Raw genomic sequence first — 17,022 nt, 5'->3', positions numbered from 1 at the left:
GAATAGCTGAGATGCCATAGATATATCCGCACCAGTGTAATTGCTTTGCGGAGAGACTTTCAGAGAAAGTATTTAATTCCTAGAAAAAAATTACAAAGAAGCTTGGTACCGACGACCAGGAGTTATGCAAGAAGCGATGTAGAGAAACATCAGATGCAAGTTTTTCTAACCTATGAAAAGAATGAAAGGAAATGGTAAAGATAAAAGGAAGCAAGTACCAAATACATGTTTCAAATACAGCTGCTGCCGATGTTGTTCTTTCAATAAGTGAATTTAAAAGGTACACAATAAATGAAATGCCACAGGAACATACAATAGAAAACCTTGTCTTTATCCAATCATGACACCACATAAAATATCCAAAAGTGTAATTTATCCAGTTTAAAAAAATAAATAAACACTAATAAAATAAAGTAACAAACTGACTCCAATATTTTTTCCCACATCTTGCTAAAGTTTTCAGACTATGAGCCATTCTCACTTAAAGGACTGATTATAGAAATGGTAAGGTTCTTTTGAATTGCAAACTAGACTCTGAACTGCTTCTAATCATTATTCTTTTATCTATAATCTGACCATCAGCACCTGTCTCACACCTAGATACACCACCATTTCATCATTGTTGTGTTTAGGGGATACGCCCAAGCATTGTGAGTCATGTTTACATTAATCTACACCCCTCCTCCAGCAGCACAGGGGTGTTGGAAAGTTCGTTAACAGTATACCGTTGCTCAGCCTTTTCGAACTTCTTTTTGCCTCCAAAACGAAGAACAAAAACTAACTTCATTTGAAGCATATCAGGGCCTTAAGACCGCAGCATCACTCATGAGCAGCAAGATGCATGAGTTCAGGGCGATTCTAGCTGAACATGCACTTCTGTGCTGGAATTTGTGTGAAACAGAAGCAGTTTAATGTGAAGTTTAGAAAGCACCGGATAGAGTTTGACGAAAACAATGCATAGGGGTTTTTTTTTTTTTTGCATAGTTTGTCCAAGGCTGTTTATTTGGAATAGGTTTTATTTTTTTTAATAAAAATATAATTCGAATTCTAGAATTCTATAGAATTATACACTATTTGCTTAAAGTTGTCTTGTTTGATGTGAAATAAATAGTTTAAGATTGTTTTAAGTTTGTACATAAAGAAATTATATATTCATCAACTCGTTCAGCACAAGACTTGGCACAGCAAGGGACTTCTCACCAGTGATTCCCAATGTTTTTTTTTTTTAGAGGATATTTACTCCTCGTCGCCCCCTGTCGTTTCAAAGAATAGTACAACGACGAACGCGACAAGTATAAAAACCTTGTCCGTTCGGGAAGGTGCGCGTGCAGTCACCGGAGGCTTGCTTAGCGGAGCCAGACAAAAGTATAAATCCCACTTTATTCTCCCAAATCCTGCGCGCACACAAGTCTCTACAATATCCAATATTTTCTATAAAAAAAGTTAATGCAGTGGCAAATACCTTTGGTTTTATATTTAATTTGATTACATTACAAATGTACATTCTGTTACAAATGATAGATATCAAAGAAAAGGCTGCTCGCTGTTAATTTCTACTAATATAAAAGATGTTAACCCACTGTTATGCAACCAGATTACTAATTTGGACCTTTTTTCTTTGTCTTTTTTCCTCCTTCCCTCTCTTCTTCTTCCTCTCCACTCTTTCTGTTTGTCCCATATAGTCCTGTTGGAGTGTGACGTGGCAGCTTGGGAAATCACGCTGGATGCATCATGTTTATATCCAGTTTTTAAATAAACTACATAAAGATCCTTATGTCTGGTTTTGGGAAATAATTTTGAGATGAAACCATTGCATTTTAGTTGGTACTGCAGAACCTTGACCATGTAGCTGACTTTGTTTTAGAGTTGCTAAATAATAATTTAATCGCTTGGAATGGCACAGTATTTAATGTCTATTCATTAAACTTGCTGGAAAAACTTTAGAGGTTTAAGAGTTTGTTCTGGTCTACAAATGCAGACAGACCTCTGTAACCCAGTAGCACCCAGGCTGCTGTCCAGTATCAATTAAGGTCAAGGTGCTATGTTTCTCTTGTTTTATCACTGTTGTGTCCTATTGGCTGACAGTTACTTCTGGAAATCATTCAGAAAGGAAAATAAACCTGCAGTCTGAGAAGTGTGGTGCAGTAAATGTGGGTTAGGGTTTTCTTGGCCAGTGTTTTTAACAAATGCACTTAAGAGGATTTTCACAGGGATTTTTAAGAGTTATTGACAATGAAATATTACATTTGTGTTATTTACAACTGATAAATTTGATGACTTACTAACATGTCTGTTTGCAGAAAATTTTTTCTCATTGAATTAAGAGATTCTGAAGAAAAAAATTAATCCGATAATATTTATTAATACATTTTTGTTATCTTTAGTTTATTTAAAATTGTTCTTTAGAAATTACATATTTCACACAACACACAATTTGTTTGCCATCATTGGGATTTATTGAGTTGGTGATTTAATGATGACCCTGGCATCAGATAAACCCATGTTCCAAGATATCTCAGAAATGCTGGAGTCTTTCTGTGTGCTGTAAACTGACAACAGAATCAGGGAAAGGGAGACAGGGAGGGAGAATTTGGTGGTGTGCGACCAATGGGCTTGCCTGATGTATTTTTAATGCACATGAATGATTGATCACTGTATATGGACACATGCTCTCCTGAGGGGCGGCTGCAGTCTGTCTGGGGCTGTGGTGCAGATATGAGTGCGACCAGGGGACCACCTGGACTGAGCATGAACACTGTGGAGTTAAAGCATCAGTGGGCAATGCAGAGAAATCGTACTCTGGTCCGGACGTACCTGCTCTCCAGTTCTGTGCTTCCACTTCCTTCCTCGCGGAGCAGAGATGATTTCAGACTTCCATCACTGTCCAGGTCAACACATTGTCAGACCACCACAGTGCCTCTCAAGTAAGCTGATATCTGGTGCCTTGAAACCTGGGGTTTAGCATCAGCTATAGCTACAGAACTGGCGACTGTATGTGATATTAAAATTACATTGTTTAAAAAAATATATATATATATTGCTTTGTAATATTTATAGTATTATACATTTATAATATTTAAATGTTTTAAAATATACTTTAAAAGAACTTTACATCTTATTTTAATTATTTTAAATTTAAATTGGTTTTAAAATTTAAAACCAGTGAAATGCTTAGCAGTGCAATCCCTAAAATGTTTTAAATTTGTTGGGATTTGCATTCAACTTGAACCTGTACTAATGTGAGTTTAGTTACAGCTCCATGCACAATGGAGAATGCTTTAGAAACCTGAGAAACATTCCTCTTACATGGCAACACACCCAAACAGCTCATTGGAAAAAACAACAACAGCTACATTAGCAGCCAGTGTATGCTGTGCTGGCCATATTATGAAATGAGCAGAGGGGGGAAAAATCTATATAAAAAAAACCTTTTTATATATATATATATATTGAATCATTCCTGCATCTTGACTGACGGATATATGAGAATTTAATGGCCCATCTTGTGCCATCTGGACTGGCAGCTTAATTCATTTTTAAAAGTTGTCAAAAAACATTTACAGCCAGGATTTAACATGTTAAAGTTTGGGGGGAAAATTATTTTTGTTGTCAACCGGTTCTTTCGGACGGTTCGATTCAATAAACCGGTTGAAAAAACCGGTTCACCGGTTCTTTTACGCTCGGCGTAATGACGTCATTGGCGATGACGTAATGGTGTCACGTCTATCAAACATTCAAATATATAAAGTCAGTAATCATAACTTTAGTCAGTTAAAAACCTCATAATCATGAAAAGTTTACAATTAAGTTTTGCAACAACGCACCCAAATACAGTAACAGCAATAATGTGCATATGAGGATTTAAGTCTTGAAGATATAAATAAATTAGGTGTCATCAGCGCAGAAACCACTATATATAAACCATTGCGATGTATTTGTTATTAAATGAACTTACGTTTCGCCAGAATGCCCCTTCATTCAAGCCCTCGGTTTACCCGCGCTCATAACATTAGCACAGAATCAGTTCAGAATCAAATACCAAAAGAATCAGCTCGGTTCAGACGCGCTGTGAGTCAGTCGGCTTCACTCTGAATCACGCATGCACAGTATCATCAGCTCCTCTGTTCTCAAAACGGACACGTCCGAAAGAAACGGTTTTGGTTCAGTGTACTGATGATCCGAAAACCGATGCAACCGGTTCTTGACTCGAGAACGAGAATCACTCTAACCGGCACGTGCTGCAGTTCAGTAGAATCAGCTGTTCTACTCGTGTTCATGTTCTGTTTACTACAAACTCAATTTGTGAATGTGTCATCATTAACTATAAATACAGTACACATATTTCATAAATCATCCCTTATTCCTATTAAACATAGTCTTTAGAGTTCTTAATTATTGTCCAACTTCCCTGAAACCCCCTCTGGCCTATACATAATCTACAATATACAGATTAGAAACATTCATCTTAAAAAAAATAAATAAAATAATAATAATAAAAATGTATATAGATCTTTTATCACACTTTCCGAAATACTTTACACGCATGTGCAGTAGCATCAGTTCATCGGTTCTCAAATCGGACGCGTCCGAAAGAAACGGTTTTCGTTCAGTGTACTGGTGATCCGAAAACCGATGCAACCGGTTCTTGACTCAAGAACGAGAATCAGCTCATCGGTTCTCAAATCGGACGCGTCCGACAGAAACGATTCTCAGTTCAGTGTACTGGTGATCCGAAAACCGATGCAACCGGCTCTTGACTCGAGAACGAGAACTGCTCCAGCAGAGGGCGTGTTCGTTCGTCATCTGGCTCGGCTCGGTGTTCATCTTGATCTTCAGTTCGGTCTACACAGCATTCAGTCAATGTACTGTTTGAGTAAATTAATTACTCCGGGATATTGGTTTATTCTGACTCAGAGGGAGTGTCAGTCACGTTAAAAAAGTTAACATCTTAAGTAATTTGTGGATTAATGCTTATTGGAGACGTGAACCGTTTCAAACGATTCAGTTCGATTTGGTGAACTGGTTCAACCGGTTCACTAAGAAGAACCGGTTAAATTGAACGATTCGTTCACGAATCGGACATCACTAGGACACAACTCTGTATAATGACATGGGTATGACACCGGTATTACAAGGAGAGAGTGACTTATGAGGACATACCCCATGTCGCCATTTTTCAAAACGCTTATTAAACATACATATTGTCAGCTTAATTTGATTAACTTGATTTAATGTGTCCTTATGTATTATGAATTCCTTTCACAAATAAATCTTACTGACTCCAAACTTTTGAATGGTAGTTTTTTTTTTTTTACATTATGCTTTCATTCCATCAGATTTAGAATTGAATATATTATATTGAACCTCACGTGTCTGTTTTGGTCTCCTCTGATCTCACAGTATCAGTGAGCCCTGCTTGATCACCCCAGGACAGAGACCGGCTTTTGAGGGGTTTACCAAAAAACGCCACCCCCTCCTACACAAACGTGGCCCATCTTCTCCCTCCTGCAAGACACTCGAGAACACAAAGACGCCTCAGCAGAGCTATCATCAAGTGTACATGCATTTCTCTCAGCCTCTGAAGCCGGTTCCAAAGGTTCGACAGGCCTTTACTCACAGTCAGCTGCAGTCCACAGAGAGCAGAGGACTGCAGGCCTTAGTGAGGCAGCCCATAAACCTAGAGACTTTATCTGTGAGAGGAAAGACTTGCTTTCCCACCCAGCATTTAGCTACCTCTTCATCTAGCGCGCCTCGCACACAGCTGCATGTGTTCCTGCCTGCAGAGGGCTCCAGACAGGAAGAAGACCGGGACAGTGAGTCTGTTGATGAGGGTTTCATGGATGAGCTAGATAACAAAGTCAACACTCTGAGACTTCAACCAGATCCAAAGATCCCCAAACAGATAGAAAAATCACAGAGGGGTCAAATGGTGCAATTAACTTCCTAGTGTTATGCCTTTATTTGTAGCATTTCATAATTTGATATGTGTCATATGATAAATGACAAGTTCTGTATTTACCAATTTGAACACTAGTTTAAATATTTGCTCTCAAGCAATGCATGTGAATCATGATTTATGTTGTTACAATACATCTCAATTAAGACAAAAGGTGTTGTGTGCTGATATATAAAAGGAAGGAAATGTTCCTGACATTACAGAGCATTCTAAAGTGTTCATATAAAGGTTATAAAACGAACAGTCTCAATAGAATCTCTCCAACTGAGTCGCTGAAATGTCCCAGAAAAAAATCACTATGTCCTCTATGTTTTACCAATCATTTCACGCCAGACTGCCTCACAAACGAGGGTCAGTATAACTGATTTTCGTAATCAAAAAAGGATCAATACCAATGCTTAGTGCGCAAACATCAACCCCAGACAAAGTATGCTCATATTTTATTTTCCAATTTGCCTTTCTAATACTAGATCCTCTTGGCACTCTGTATGGCTAATGTTGCTAAAGCTATCATTGTCTCTGCCTGTTTTCACTGATGCTTCCTACAAGTGCTACCAGAATGATCCTAAATAGGAATGCGGTGTTTAATTGCATATTAAATATACGATTGAACACCACTACAGAGCAGAACCTCCCTCAGAAAATCTCTAAAATCACCCTCAAAAGTCTAAATTGTTCACAAAAAAGTCACCAAATATGAAAACAAAGTAAATACAGGTAAATATGGTAAAGGTAAAGTGTATGTGCGTGTATATCTATCTATCTATCTATCTATCTATCTATCTATCTATCTATAATTTACAAATATTGACAGTATAAAAATATAACAAAATGAAAAAGATGAAAAGACAAGTAATGTTGGGACTTTTTTTTGTGTCACCAAAATGCATCCCTGTCCTGTTCATAAGAGATATGATTCACCAAAAACAAAAACTTTATTCATACAAACGTATTTCAGTCAACACACTCAAAATACTGCATCCCAGCACAAGACACGATGATGCAGTCTCTCTCAGTTTCTGGTTGACATGACTGCATGAATTTTGGTTTAACTTTTGTCTATTAAAACAGGATGTTCATGCACTGAGTAGTTTGGTAAAATTTGGTGACAAAATCCCCAAACTGGCAACATTGAGAGTTAAATGAGATGAGCTCTTGAAGCTCCGCCCTCTCCTGAAAAGGGGGCAGGGATAATCAGCACATTTGCATTTAAAGGGACAAAGACTTAGGGCTGCAACTAACGATTATTTTGATAATCGATTAATCTGTCGATTATTTTTACGATTAATCGGTTTATGTACTTATATTTTAGTTTTTTTAATTTTTTCCCCCAAGTAAATTATTAATAAAGGGTCTTTATCATTCAGCATAGATTTTAAAGAGATTTTAACCATTTTGCATTGTCATATCCTCATCAAAAATATACCTGGAGTTGTTTTATTATGTGTTAGTGATCCTTTGTCGAACTCTTCTGCAATCAAAACACTGACCCATACTCTAGCAAATTTCACAAGGAGATTTCAAATAATGTTTTCACCATGGCAGTCCTTAGAGCTCCTAAAGTAGTTTAACATCCCGAACAAAGCTTATTAAGGAATCTTTCAGAACATATTTTCACGAAGAATAAGGATAAAACAGAATAAGATTGCAGTGCGTTGTATTTTATTATTTACTGGGAAAAAGCTTTATAGCTTATGCTGTGAAATTGTAAACAATCCTTCGAATAAAGTGCCAATGGCATGAAACCTGAATGGAACTCACAATTTAAAGTAAAATCCATCAGAAGGTTGTCCAGAAAAAAAAAAAATCGGACACACACAAAAAACCTGCTGTGTGAAAAAGAGCATTTCAAATATCTTCAAACATTTACCTCTCTCATTCAGTCATAATTAGGCTGCACGACTGAATTTTGAACTGGTAAACGACAAACTGATCACAGAACATGTTTGTAAAGCTTTAAATGTTAACTGTTAAAAACAATGTTATCAGCTTTTACAACTAAACATTTGCAAACAACATTGTACTGGAGAATCTGCACAAATAAAAGTCTTAGGGGCCGTTCACATATCGCGCCTAAAAACGCGTGGAAAACGCTAGGCGCACCGCTTTCTCTTTCTTTCCAAAGCGCTCGTGCAGTTGCGCCCCTGAGGCGTCTGCCTTTGCTAAGCAACCATGACGTGCTCTCTCCTTGAAGACACGGAAATTTCAGCAAAGGATAAATGGATTTGCAGCTCTAAAAATCGCTTGCAGTAGCTCTGCTACTAAATTTATTTCAAAATGGAAATCCATATACAGCTATGATCAGCTGTTCATCATCTTGGCTGAGCTTTTAACGTTGTTACGGGAAAGCACAGAGACAGAGACGCTGTTTCGGGAAGCACGTGAGATAAAACGAGGCCAGCTATTGGCTATTCGCTACTTCTCCTGCTGTACTGGCTGAGTAAAACCTCCGGTGGCTCATTACTGCCACACTTTGGTCACCGCAGATTTGAAATATGCACGAAATGAGCCGCTTATGGCAAATAAGTTATTTAGCAACGAATCGATGACTAAATTAGTTGACAACTATTTTAATAATCGATTTTAATCTATTAAATCGATTCGTTGTTTCAGCTCTACAAAGACTACATTTTAGCTTACACCCCTAAAAGTGGCATTTTTAGCAAGCTAACAATCTGTGGGGTATTTTGCGCAAAAAATTTCACATACACTCTTTGGACATCAGAGACTTATTTTGCATTTTGTAAAAGGGGACAGTTGGAATGAAGGATAAATTAAAATTCATAGCATTTAAACAAGTTCTGTTCTCGTATTTGAAGGTTTCTATTGGATGATTTAGGGTAAATGTCATATTATATGACTACGAATTATTAGTAGTTACTAAGCCTCTAGAGTAGATTTAACTTTCTAATTTGAATAAGAACTTACAAATGACTAGAGCAAGCGTAGATGCAGCTGTCATCTTGGAACGGTCAACCTGATGCCATTCACCATACTGTAGGTTCTCACAGAGCCGTTGAGCCATTCTGTGCAGGCTCATGGCATCTTTTGAATATTCAGTGATTACTATGGTGAATGACGTCAAGTTGAACATTACATTGGCAAACAACTTATGTATAGTGGCCCATAGGAACAGTCGTTAATGAGGCATCTACATATATATATATATATATATATATATATATATATGAACAGTCCCATTGAAGAGAGGGGCGGGGTGAGCAGTAGCTTATTATCATTTAAAAAAACATGCATCGAAATGGTCACTGTGAACAGAGCTGTTTGATGAGGTAATAGGGTGTGGTTTTACATGACCATTGAGGAATTTTAATCAGTACTTTGCTGACATTTCATTAAGACCCTAAAGAATACCAACTTGTGGAAAATGGGCATCTGATGTCCCTTTTAATAATTAATGAGTTGAATACTTTTTTTGAAAGTTACATTTATTTTAGAATTTGTTATTTTTCCTGATATTAACCCTTCACACAATATGTAAGTAGTGTTCTATTTTCAACGTCTCTGAAGAATTTTGTTAATATCCTCCGACTGTATGGATGTATCATCAATCAAGTGTACCATCATACATACAAGATTTTCCATGAAATCTATCAACTCAAATTTTCAGACTGGCTTTGACTTTCAGCAGCATTAACTGTTTATTCTGGGCTTTACAGTGCATTCAATTTGTTTCAGGTTTCAATTTTTGCTTTCCCCATGACTTTGGTGTTGCTAGGGCTGTGCTCTACTGTTTGAGCTACATTAATGCTGCTACAGAAGGGGCTCAAAGTGGGTTTGCTGCTTCTGCTAGTAAAACATCCTGTGCTGCCATGTTTCCTGAAGTATTTGGAGGCACCCTGCACCGCAACTGCCCTGGAAGTGGCTTGCAGCAGCCCCCTAAAAAACAAACTGACACACACACACACTACAATTTTGTAGAAAAAGTGACAGTCTCTGACAGTAAAAAAAAAAAACCCAAAAAAACACTTTGTTCTCTTGTTATTTTTACGTCACGGGGGGGCAGGATTTCATATTTTTTTGAAGCACCCCTGGGCGTCGCCATTGGCTAGCGGACCCCCACCTGCTGTTAGCATTCCATTGACTCCCATTCATTTTGGCGTCACTTTGACAGCGAATAACTTTACATCTGAGGCGTTTAAAGACTCCATTTGTCCATTAATTATTTCTAAAGAAACACGAAAATGTATAAAAGGCTCCATTACCTTGTATCTTACGTTATGGTCCCGTAGAAGCAGTTTTTGTAAAAAAAAAAATAGGCTAATGATTGCGTCATAACCAGAGCCGTTAAATATGTTTTTCAACGGCTCTGGTCATAACCATCGACTCTGTCGCACAGTAGAGAAATTACCGTATGGACAGGAGGAGAAGCTTGCAGACAATCTTTTACTGTCTATGAAGCTATCACGGGGACGTGGAGGCATAAAGTCAAGGGATATAATTAATCAGAATACTTACCAAACTTTGCTCCTGTTCACGCTCGCCTTCTCTGGAAGATTCGGTGGGTGATTCAGATTTCTCTTGGCACAGCGATTAGAAGATTTACACTCACGTGACATCTACCTCATCAAGCTCAGTTTGAGTCTGCGTAGTACGCCCGACCCCCAGGAAGTAAGCTTTTACTGTCTATGGAAGTAAGTGCTTCTAATTGACTTCACTTGTCTCCGTTGAATCCAATGGGGTCGCTCTGTGTCTATTTTCTTTTACTGTCTATGGTGTAGCTCAGCAGTGTTGCAAACTTATCGACTTTGTCGCTAGATTTGGCGACTTTTTTTTTCAAAAAACCTTATTTAGAGATCAGGTCTCTCTTTCCCAGCGCGCGACTCTCTCTCTGCATCTGCAGTTTTCAGCAAACGCAGAGAGAAGCAGCACTTTAATTAAAAAAATTATATTTTCTGTTGCTTCTAACTCTCTTTTACATTTTCTTAATCGTATGTGCATTTGATTTCGTAACACAATGTTGTGAATAGGATTTTAGTGCAGATTAATATAATTGCAACAGAGACATTCAAATATATTAATACAACAGTTTTATTGAGAATTTGGCTGCATTAAAATGCAGTATGTGAGCACAGGGAGACAATACAATTCGACGCACTTACGTCATGAATATTAGCACAAGACGTCATTTAGAGACTTTTCAGGCGGGGTTTAGCTACTTTCAATTGAAAGAAGTTGGCAACACTGTAATGCTCAGTTAAGATTAGGTCGGCATTCAGTAGGAGTGCTTGTGAGTCAGTGTGCTTTCGGTAGTTTTCTATTTCAGGTTATCATCGTCATGGTAAATTATTGTGTTTATGGAGGTTGCACAAACTGCAGCCAGTCAGGACATCGAGTCCACAGATTTCCAGACAAGAAAAAGCACGGTGATATCTTCAGTGCCTGGGTGCGTTTTGTGCAAGCGAAGAGACGAGACTTCACCAGTGCATCTGCTACGAAAAACGCGGTGGTGTGTAGCGTTCACTTCACACCGGAACATTATCGTCCAGAAGACATAATGGAGGTCAACATGGGATGCAAAAGCAAAAACCAAGTGAGACTCAGAGCCGATGCGGTTCCCTCGGTGCACATAGCCGCTTCATCGGGTCAGCCGTCAGCCCGTGGTTCGTCCGCCGCCCGGAGACATGTTGGTCATAAGTGGCCTAACTTCGTTTTAAAAAGTGGGTGGAACTGGGATTGTGTGAGAGTGAGTGTGTGGGGGGGTGGGGGTTAATGTATGGACATAGAACTTTTAAAGTGATAGTTTCATTCTTACATGTACCATACGAAATTTATTATAACTTATAACCCTTTAATACATTATCCATTTATAAGGGCACATTGATAATGGATAATGTATTGACAGGAACAAGGTTGAGCCATTTGAGGCTCCCACAGCCTGTTTGTATGTGAAACAATCTCGTGGAGAAATCAAAACAAATGAGTGCAACTGCACTCTCAACGAAACATACTGCGGTAAAAAGATAGCTTTTTATATTTATAACATGACATGACCAAGAGAGTGCAGTTTTCCCTGAAAACCACAATTGCAAATTTGACATTGATTTTATGTAACAGTTGTTCTCAAACCTGTCCTTCACCTGGAGTACCCCCAGCCCTGCACAATTTGTATATGTCTCTCTCATCTATCAAACAAGATTCAGCTCATTAGTGGAGACTGCATTACTTGAAGTTGGTGTGTCGGATACAGGGAGACATACAAAATGTGCAGTGTTGGGGTACTTCATGGAGAGGTTTGAGTACCACTGGACTACAAACGAGTAGTTAATATACAGTACAATATTGTCAGTGTTGACCATTTTTGCTCATTTGGTTAACGAAAATCATTCCAAATGAACACAGCAAAACAGTCGTGCATCTCTGAGAAACCCAGCAGTGTTTCGTTACTGAATGATTCTGTTTTTGAGCTACTCATTTAAAGCAAGGGTTCTCAAACCTGTCCTGGAGTACCCCTAGCCCTGCACATTGTGTTCCAATTCATGTCTTGCAGTCTCTGCCAACGAGCTAATGAATTGAATCAGGTGTGTTACATAAGGGAGACAAACAAAATATACAGGGCTAGGGTTCCTCCAGGACATGTTTGAGAACCACTGATTTAAAGTGAATATTAGGTCATTAATTACTCACCCTCATGTCGTTCCAAACCCTGGAAGACCTTTGTTCATCTTTGGAACACAAGTTAAGATATATTTTGTGCATCCCGTGAGCTCTCTGACCCTCCCATAGAGAGCAAGGGTATTACCACGATCAAGGTCCAGAAATGTAGCAAGGACATCGGGACAGTATGGGACATCAGGGGTTCAACCGTAATTTTATAAAGCTACAAGTAAACTATTTGCGTGCAAAAGAATATGAAAAAATAACTAATTTATTCAACTATTCGTCTCCTCTGCGTCACCCTGGCACCGAGTATCCACTGAATGTAAACGGCATGCTGTTCTGTCAAATCGCAAACAATGTTGAAAACATTGTGCCGCGTGCCGCAGCTGACACAGAACAGCATACACATATAGCATATACGCCCAGATTTAATTGAATTCTTTCAGAAGTCAATTGCATTGACTGATTTAAAATATATGACACCAATGTTTTAGGAATTTAAGGCACAGATTAGGCACATGCTTATTCAATAATTGGTTTATTTTCTATGTGGGTTTATGTATGTTTTATTTTATAAGATGAATAGAAGATGTTTTTTTCAAGGTAGATGCCAGTGTTTCCTGTCATACCTATGCAAAGATTTGATTTAAAATCCGTATTTTAGCTATTAAACTATATCTTATGATTTTAAATCAGTATTTAACCTCAGATTTTGTGGCGGTGTGCTTTAAAATGCCATTTTTATAATCCTAAATCAAGTAACAAACTACGGTAAGGCTAACACTGCTCGGTTTAAATAGAGAAATTGTAATCGGTTACATTAATAAATTAACTGAAATAGTTACACTACTTTTTACATTTCAAATATGATAACTTGTTATCTGTAACCTACATTTCCAAAGTAACCTTCGCAGCACTTTCTGTTATATATAGTAAGCAAATGTGTATATTAAAGCCCCGACCACACGGAGACGCATTTCTGTGAATAAGCAAAATTTTTCCAGACACCAAAACACCTGCCCTCTTTTCCAATTACACCACAACTCAATTTGTCTCTGACCTTCTTGGCTGTATAGCAGGCTCATAATTGTATGGCTGTGGCCTGTCAATATGAATGTGAAAAATTATCTACAGTTTCCTCAGCATCTGAACTGATCCATTGACTGCATCCAAAAGATCTAAAAAGCAGCATTCCAAGGCAGGAAGGCATCAGGGCACGACTGAATCCAAATTCTGCTTTACTTCTAGGCAACTGTCTTGCTGGCTCGCTGTCTTATGAGGCAATGACTTTGTTGGCAGCATTTTTGCACGAAGGCACCTCATGAAAGTTATTTTGGACAGGCTTCTGAGGCAGTAAAATGGTTTTATGATCAACAAAAATACAACAAGTTTTGGTGATGTAACTAATATTTAATTACTATAATACAAATTTCTCGCTAGAAATAACATCAAAAGTGCAAAACGTTATTCATAAACATAGATTTACGCACAAACTGACCACCAAACACAACTTTTTGAAGCTCTCTTTATTTTTAACTCAAGCGTCATTGAATGGTAGACACAGGATTATGGGATATCATTACATGTGGGATTACTTCCTTTCTCCCGAGGTACCACCTTCTGAATAAATTTTGAAGGCAGCATAGATGTATCCTTCACTGCTTTTGATATCCCACAATCCTCCTGTGTGTTTCATTCTGTGATGGTTGAGCTAATAAAATAAAGATGACATCTGAAAGTTGCATTTGGTGGTCAGTTTATGTATAAATGTATATTTCTGACTAGCTTTTTTATCTTATTTCTAGCAGGAAACCAGTATAATAGTAATTAATATAGTAATTTAATATATTTAAAATATTTGTTTAGTTATCATCAAAACTTGTTTTTATTTTGTTGTAGATCATTAAACCATTACGCTGTGTCAGAAGCCTGTCCGAAATCAGTTTCAAGACTTATTGTTCATCACATATCTGTGAAACCTGTTCAGATGTGATTCATTTTGTGTTCATGCAAATATTGATACATGTTGAGAAATATGATGGATTGCAAATAAATCAGTTTTGAAACTGAGAGTACTTTTTTGCTATATAATATACAGTGATAATATCTCTGCTGAAAAAAAAACGCTAACACCAGCCCAAGCTGGTCAGGCAGGTTTTAGCTGTTTTTGCTTCGGTTTGTTTTTCTCGGACACGTTTAATAAACCACATTAACCGATTCGATACGAAAAATCAGTAGAGTTGCTGAATTGTAACTGAATCATTGAAACGAACTGCTCGAAGGAGCCGATTCGCGGAAATGAATCGATAGCCTGTCCCTCCCAAGTGCGCCTCACCCATAATGCACTGCAGCACGCAGAGGGGAAGAGCTTTCGCGGGAGAACCAGCGAGCCCATCCAGCTAGTTTATTCTGTTCCATCAACTTTTGCAGTATTTCGATGTTTTAATGCAGAAGTAATCAACCGTGCATCTCGCAGTGGTTGCTTATCGACTGTCTTTTGAGAGGGATTGTTGAAAGAATACGCCAGTCGTTTTAAGGTGAGTGTTTGAACTGTTGAAAAGGTTGGCCCGCGTGTTGTTTATCATCTCTGCAGAGATTCGCTGCAAAATATGCATGCCCTGCAGCGTGGTTCACCTTTATACGCTCGGTCTGGCTACAGCTAACTATGATTTCATAGTTTAAAGCATTTTATGTTGGACAGTATTCTGTTGTTGTTTTTCATTTACATCGAGTAATTTAGCGAGCTAACGACAATAGAACGATGTGTTTATAACATAAAACAGATATTTAAGGCAGTTTTGAGATTTGGCAGTATTTTTTGGTATGGTATGTATTAGCCTGTGACGATATTAGCCAAAGATGCATGTTTGTAGTCCTGAGACTTGATGCCTTGTGTAGCAATTGCAAAAGTACAAAAGCGTTTGGTGCAGACAGTAGACTGAAGTCCATTGTAGAGGTTTATATGGTTTGAAATGGGAGTGTAACGTTAGAATTTGAAAAATAACTCTAATTTATCGCAGTTAACGTATATAAAATAAAATATTGCAGCAATTGGCGATGGTTTCATTACGAATACTGATGAAGATAATTTAATTCCTGCCGTAAATACGATTAAAAGTTAATTGCAATACTTTTGTTCACTAAATTTTGTTTCCTTAGAAACGATAGAATAATTATTTATATATATATATAATATATATAAAAATATAAATAAAACTTTTTATAAGATGTTTTTTTATGAAAACTTTTGTTAGTTGTATATTATTTCCCGTGAATAAACAATGGTATATGTCGCAAAACATTCAATAGTTTAATGTTCTGCCTATGCTTCAAGAAATTAATTCATTTCATATTTGAACTTGCAGAATTTTACACAGTGATAAAATAAGGCATTTTATGGAAGAAAAAAATTGTACGTTCACGTTACATTTGCAAAATCCGAACAACTGAATGAAAGCTTTAACACATTCATCATGACTTATAAACTTTCTTCACTTGTATCAGAGTCCCTCTTAAAGTCTCTGTCCCCATTTTAGACGGTATCAGTGACCTCCTGCACATGAGACAGTCTTTCTTGGCTGTTGACATTTTAAAAGGGGAGGGGGGCCTGATTTGTTTTCAGGCTCTAATCCCAATTATACACGTTTTAAAGGATTCACCCATTCACACGGTACTGTCTGATACCTTATCGTGTCCTTTACTTATGCTAACAGCACTGATACCCACACATTCCAGAACATTATCACTTGTCCCTAATGCATCAAGCAGATAATTGGGCAAACAAGAAAAACCTAGAAAAATAATAGGACATTTTATAAATGAGATACAGATAGTATTAAATATTGCTACACAAATGGTTTAAAATTCTCAAAGAAAAATTCTTCAACTTTAACTCATTTAATAATCATAAAATCTTGCTTGAATCTCAAAATGGTAACAAAAAAGACTTAAAACTTTTAAATGATCAAAAACAGTACATTTCTATTAGTTTTTAGTTTTTCTCACATGGAACAAGTGAGAAGCACGATTCATCAATGTAATGTGAAAATGTGCACAAGCAAATTTAGCTAAACCTTTTACCCAATGTTGTAAAATTACAATACTGTCATAACATAAGCTTAAAATCTAAAATAATCAATGCATTCAATGATGCCTCAATATCTGATTGATCTAGACAATACTAATCACAGAAAAACAATATTTTAGGCATTTTGCTTTGCTTTCTTGAATTTAAATTCATCCAATCCAGTAAAACGAAATGTGCTTCATGGGAAGTTCGCAGGATGTGTGAGTTTATGGCCTGTTAAAAACAGGCCTGTTTTTAAAAACTAGCATCCAATAGCATTGCAAGGCTAGACAATATGACACATTAGTTGTGTAAATGAGGTCTTGGAGAACAAAAAACATGAGCAGCTATATTTTAGTCAAGATAAACCTGATGTTGTGAT

The 17,022-nt window shown here is 37.4% G+C and overlaps 3 protein-coding genes across 5 annotated transcripts in view; all 3 read left to right on the top strand.

Moving 5' to 3' along the window:
- Positions 1-2,134, top strand: part of sfpq (splicing factor proline/glutamine-rich) — a 33,910-nt gene extending 31,776 nt beyond the window's left edge. Inside the window, exon 12 of the transcript XR_009434462.1 lies at positions 1,683-2,134. The gene's annotated coding sequence lies outside the window, so the exon portion shown is untranslated. The remainder of the gene's footprint in view (positions 1-1,682) is intronic.
- Positions 2,135-2,312: 178 nt separating this feature from the next.
- On the top strand, positions 2,313-6,125 carry LOC132145422 (uncharacterized). Its single transcript, XM_059556452.1, has 2 exons — positions 2,313-2,924; positions 5,401-6,125. Exons 1-2 carry the CDS (start codon positions 2,659-2,661, stop codon positions 5,945-5,947), a joined length of 813 nt encoding a protein of 270 aa, XP_059412435.1. The 5' UTR covers positions 2,313-2,658; the 3' UTR covers positions 5,948-6,125.
- A 5,049-nt stretch (positions 6,126-11,174) lies between these two features.
- The window catches only part of zmym4.1 (zinc finger MYM-type containing 4, tandem duplicate 1), a 40,211-nt gene continuing 34,363 nt past the window's right edge, over positions 11,175-17,022 (top strand). The window contains exon 1 of one of the 3 annotated variants that reach the window (XM_059556435.1): positions 11,175-11,634. In XM_059556435.1, coding sequence (XP_059412418.1) covers positions 11,253-11,634 — 382 coding nt within the window. In that variant the 5' untranslated portion in view covers positions 11,175-11,252. Of the gene's footprint in view, positions 11,635-14,915; positions 15,112-17,022 lie in introns of those variants that run through there. The other 2 variants (XM_059556433.1, XM_059556434.1) reach the window with 2 other exon arrangements.

This window comes from Carassius carassius, chromosome 8, assembly GCF_963082965.1.
Source record: "Carassius carassius chromosome 8, fCarCar2.1, whole genome shotgun sequence".
Lineage (NCBI taxonomy): Eukaryota > Metazoa > Chordata > Actinopteri > Cypriniformes > Cyprinidae > Carassius > Carassius carassius.
The sequence above is the reverse complement of the archived record's forward strand: the minus strand, read 5'-3'. Positions and strand labels throughout refer to the sequence as shown.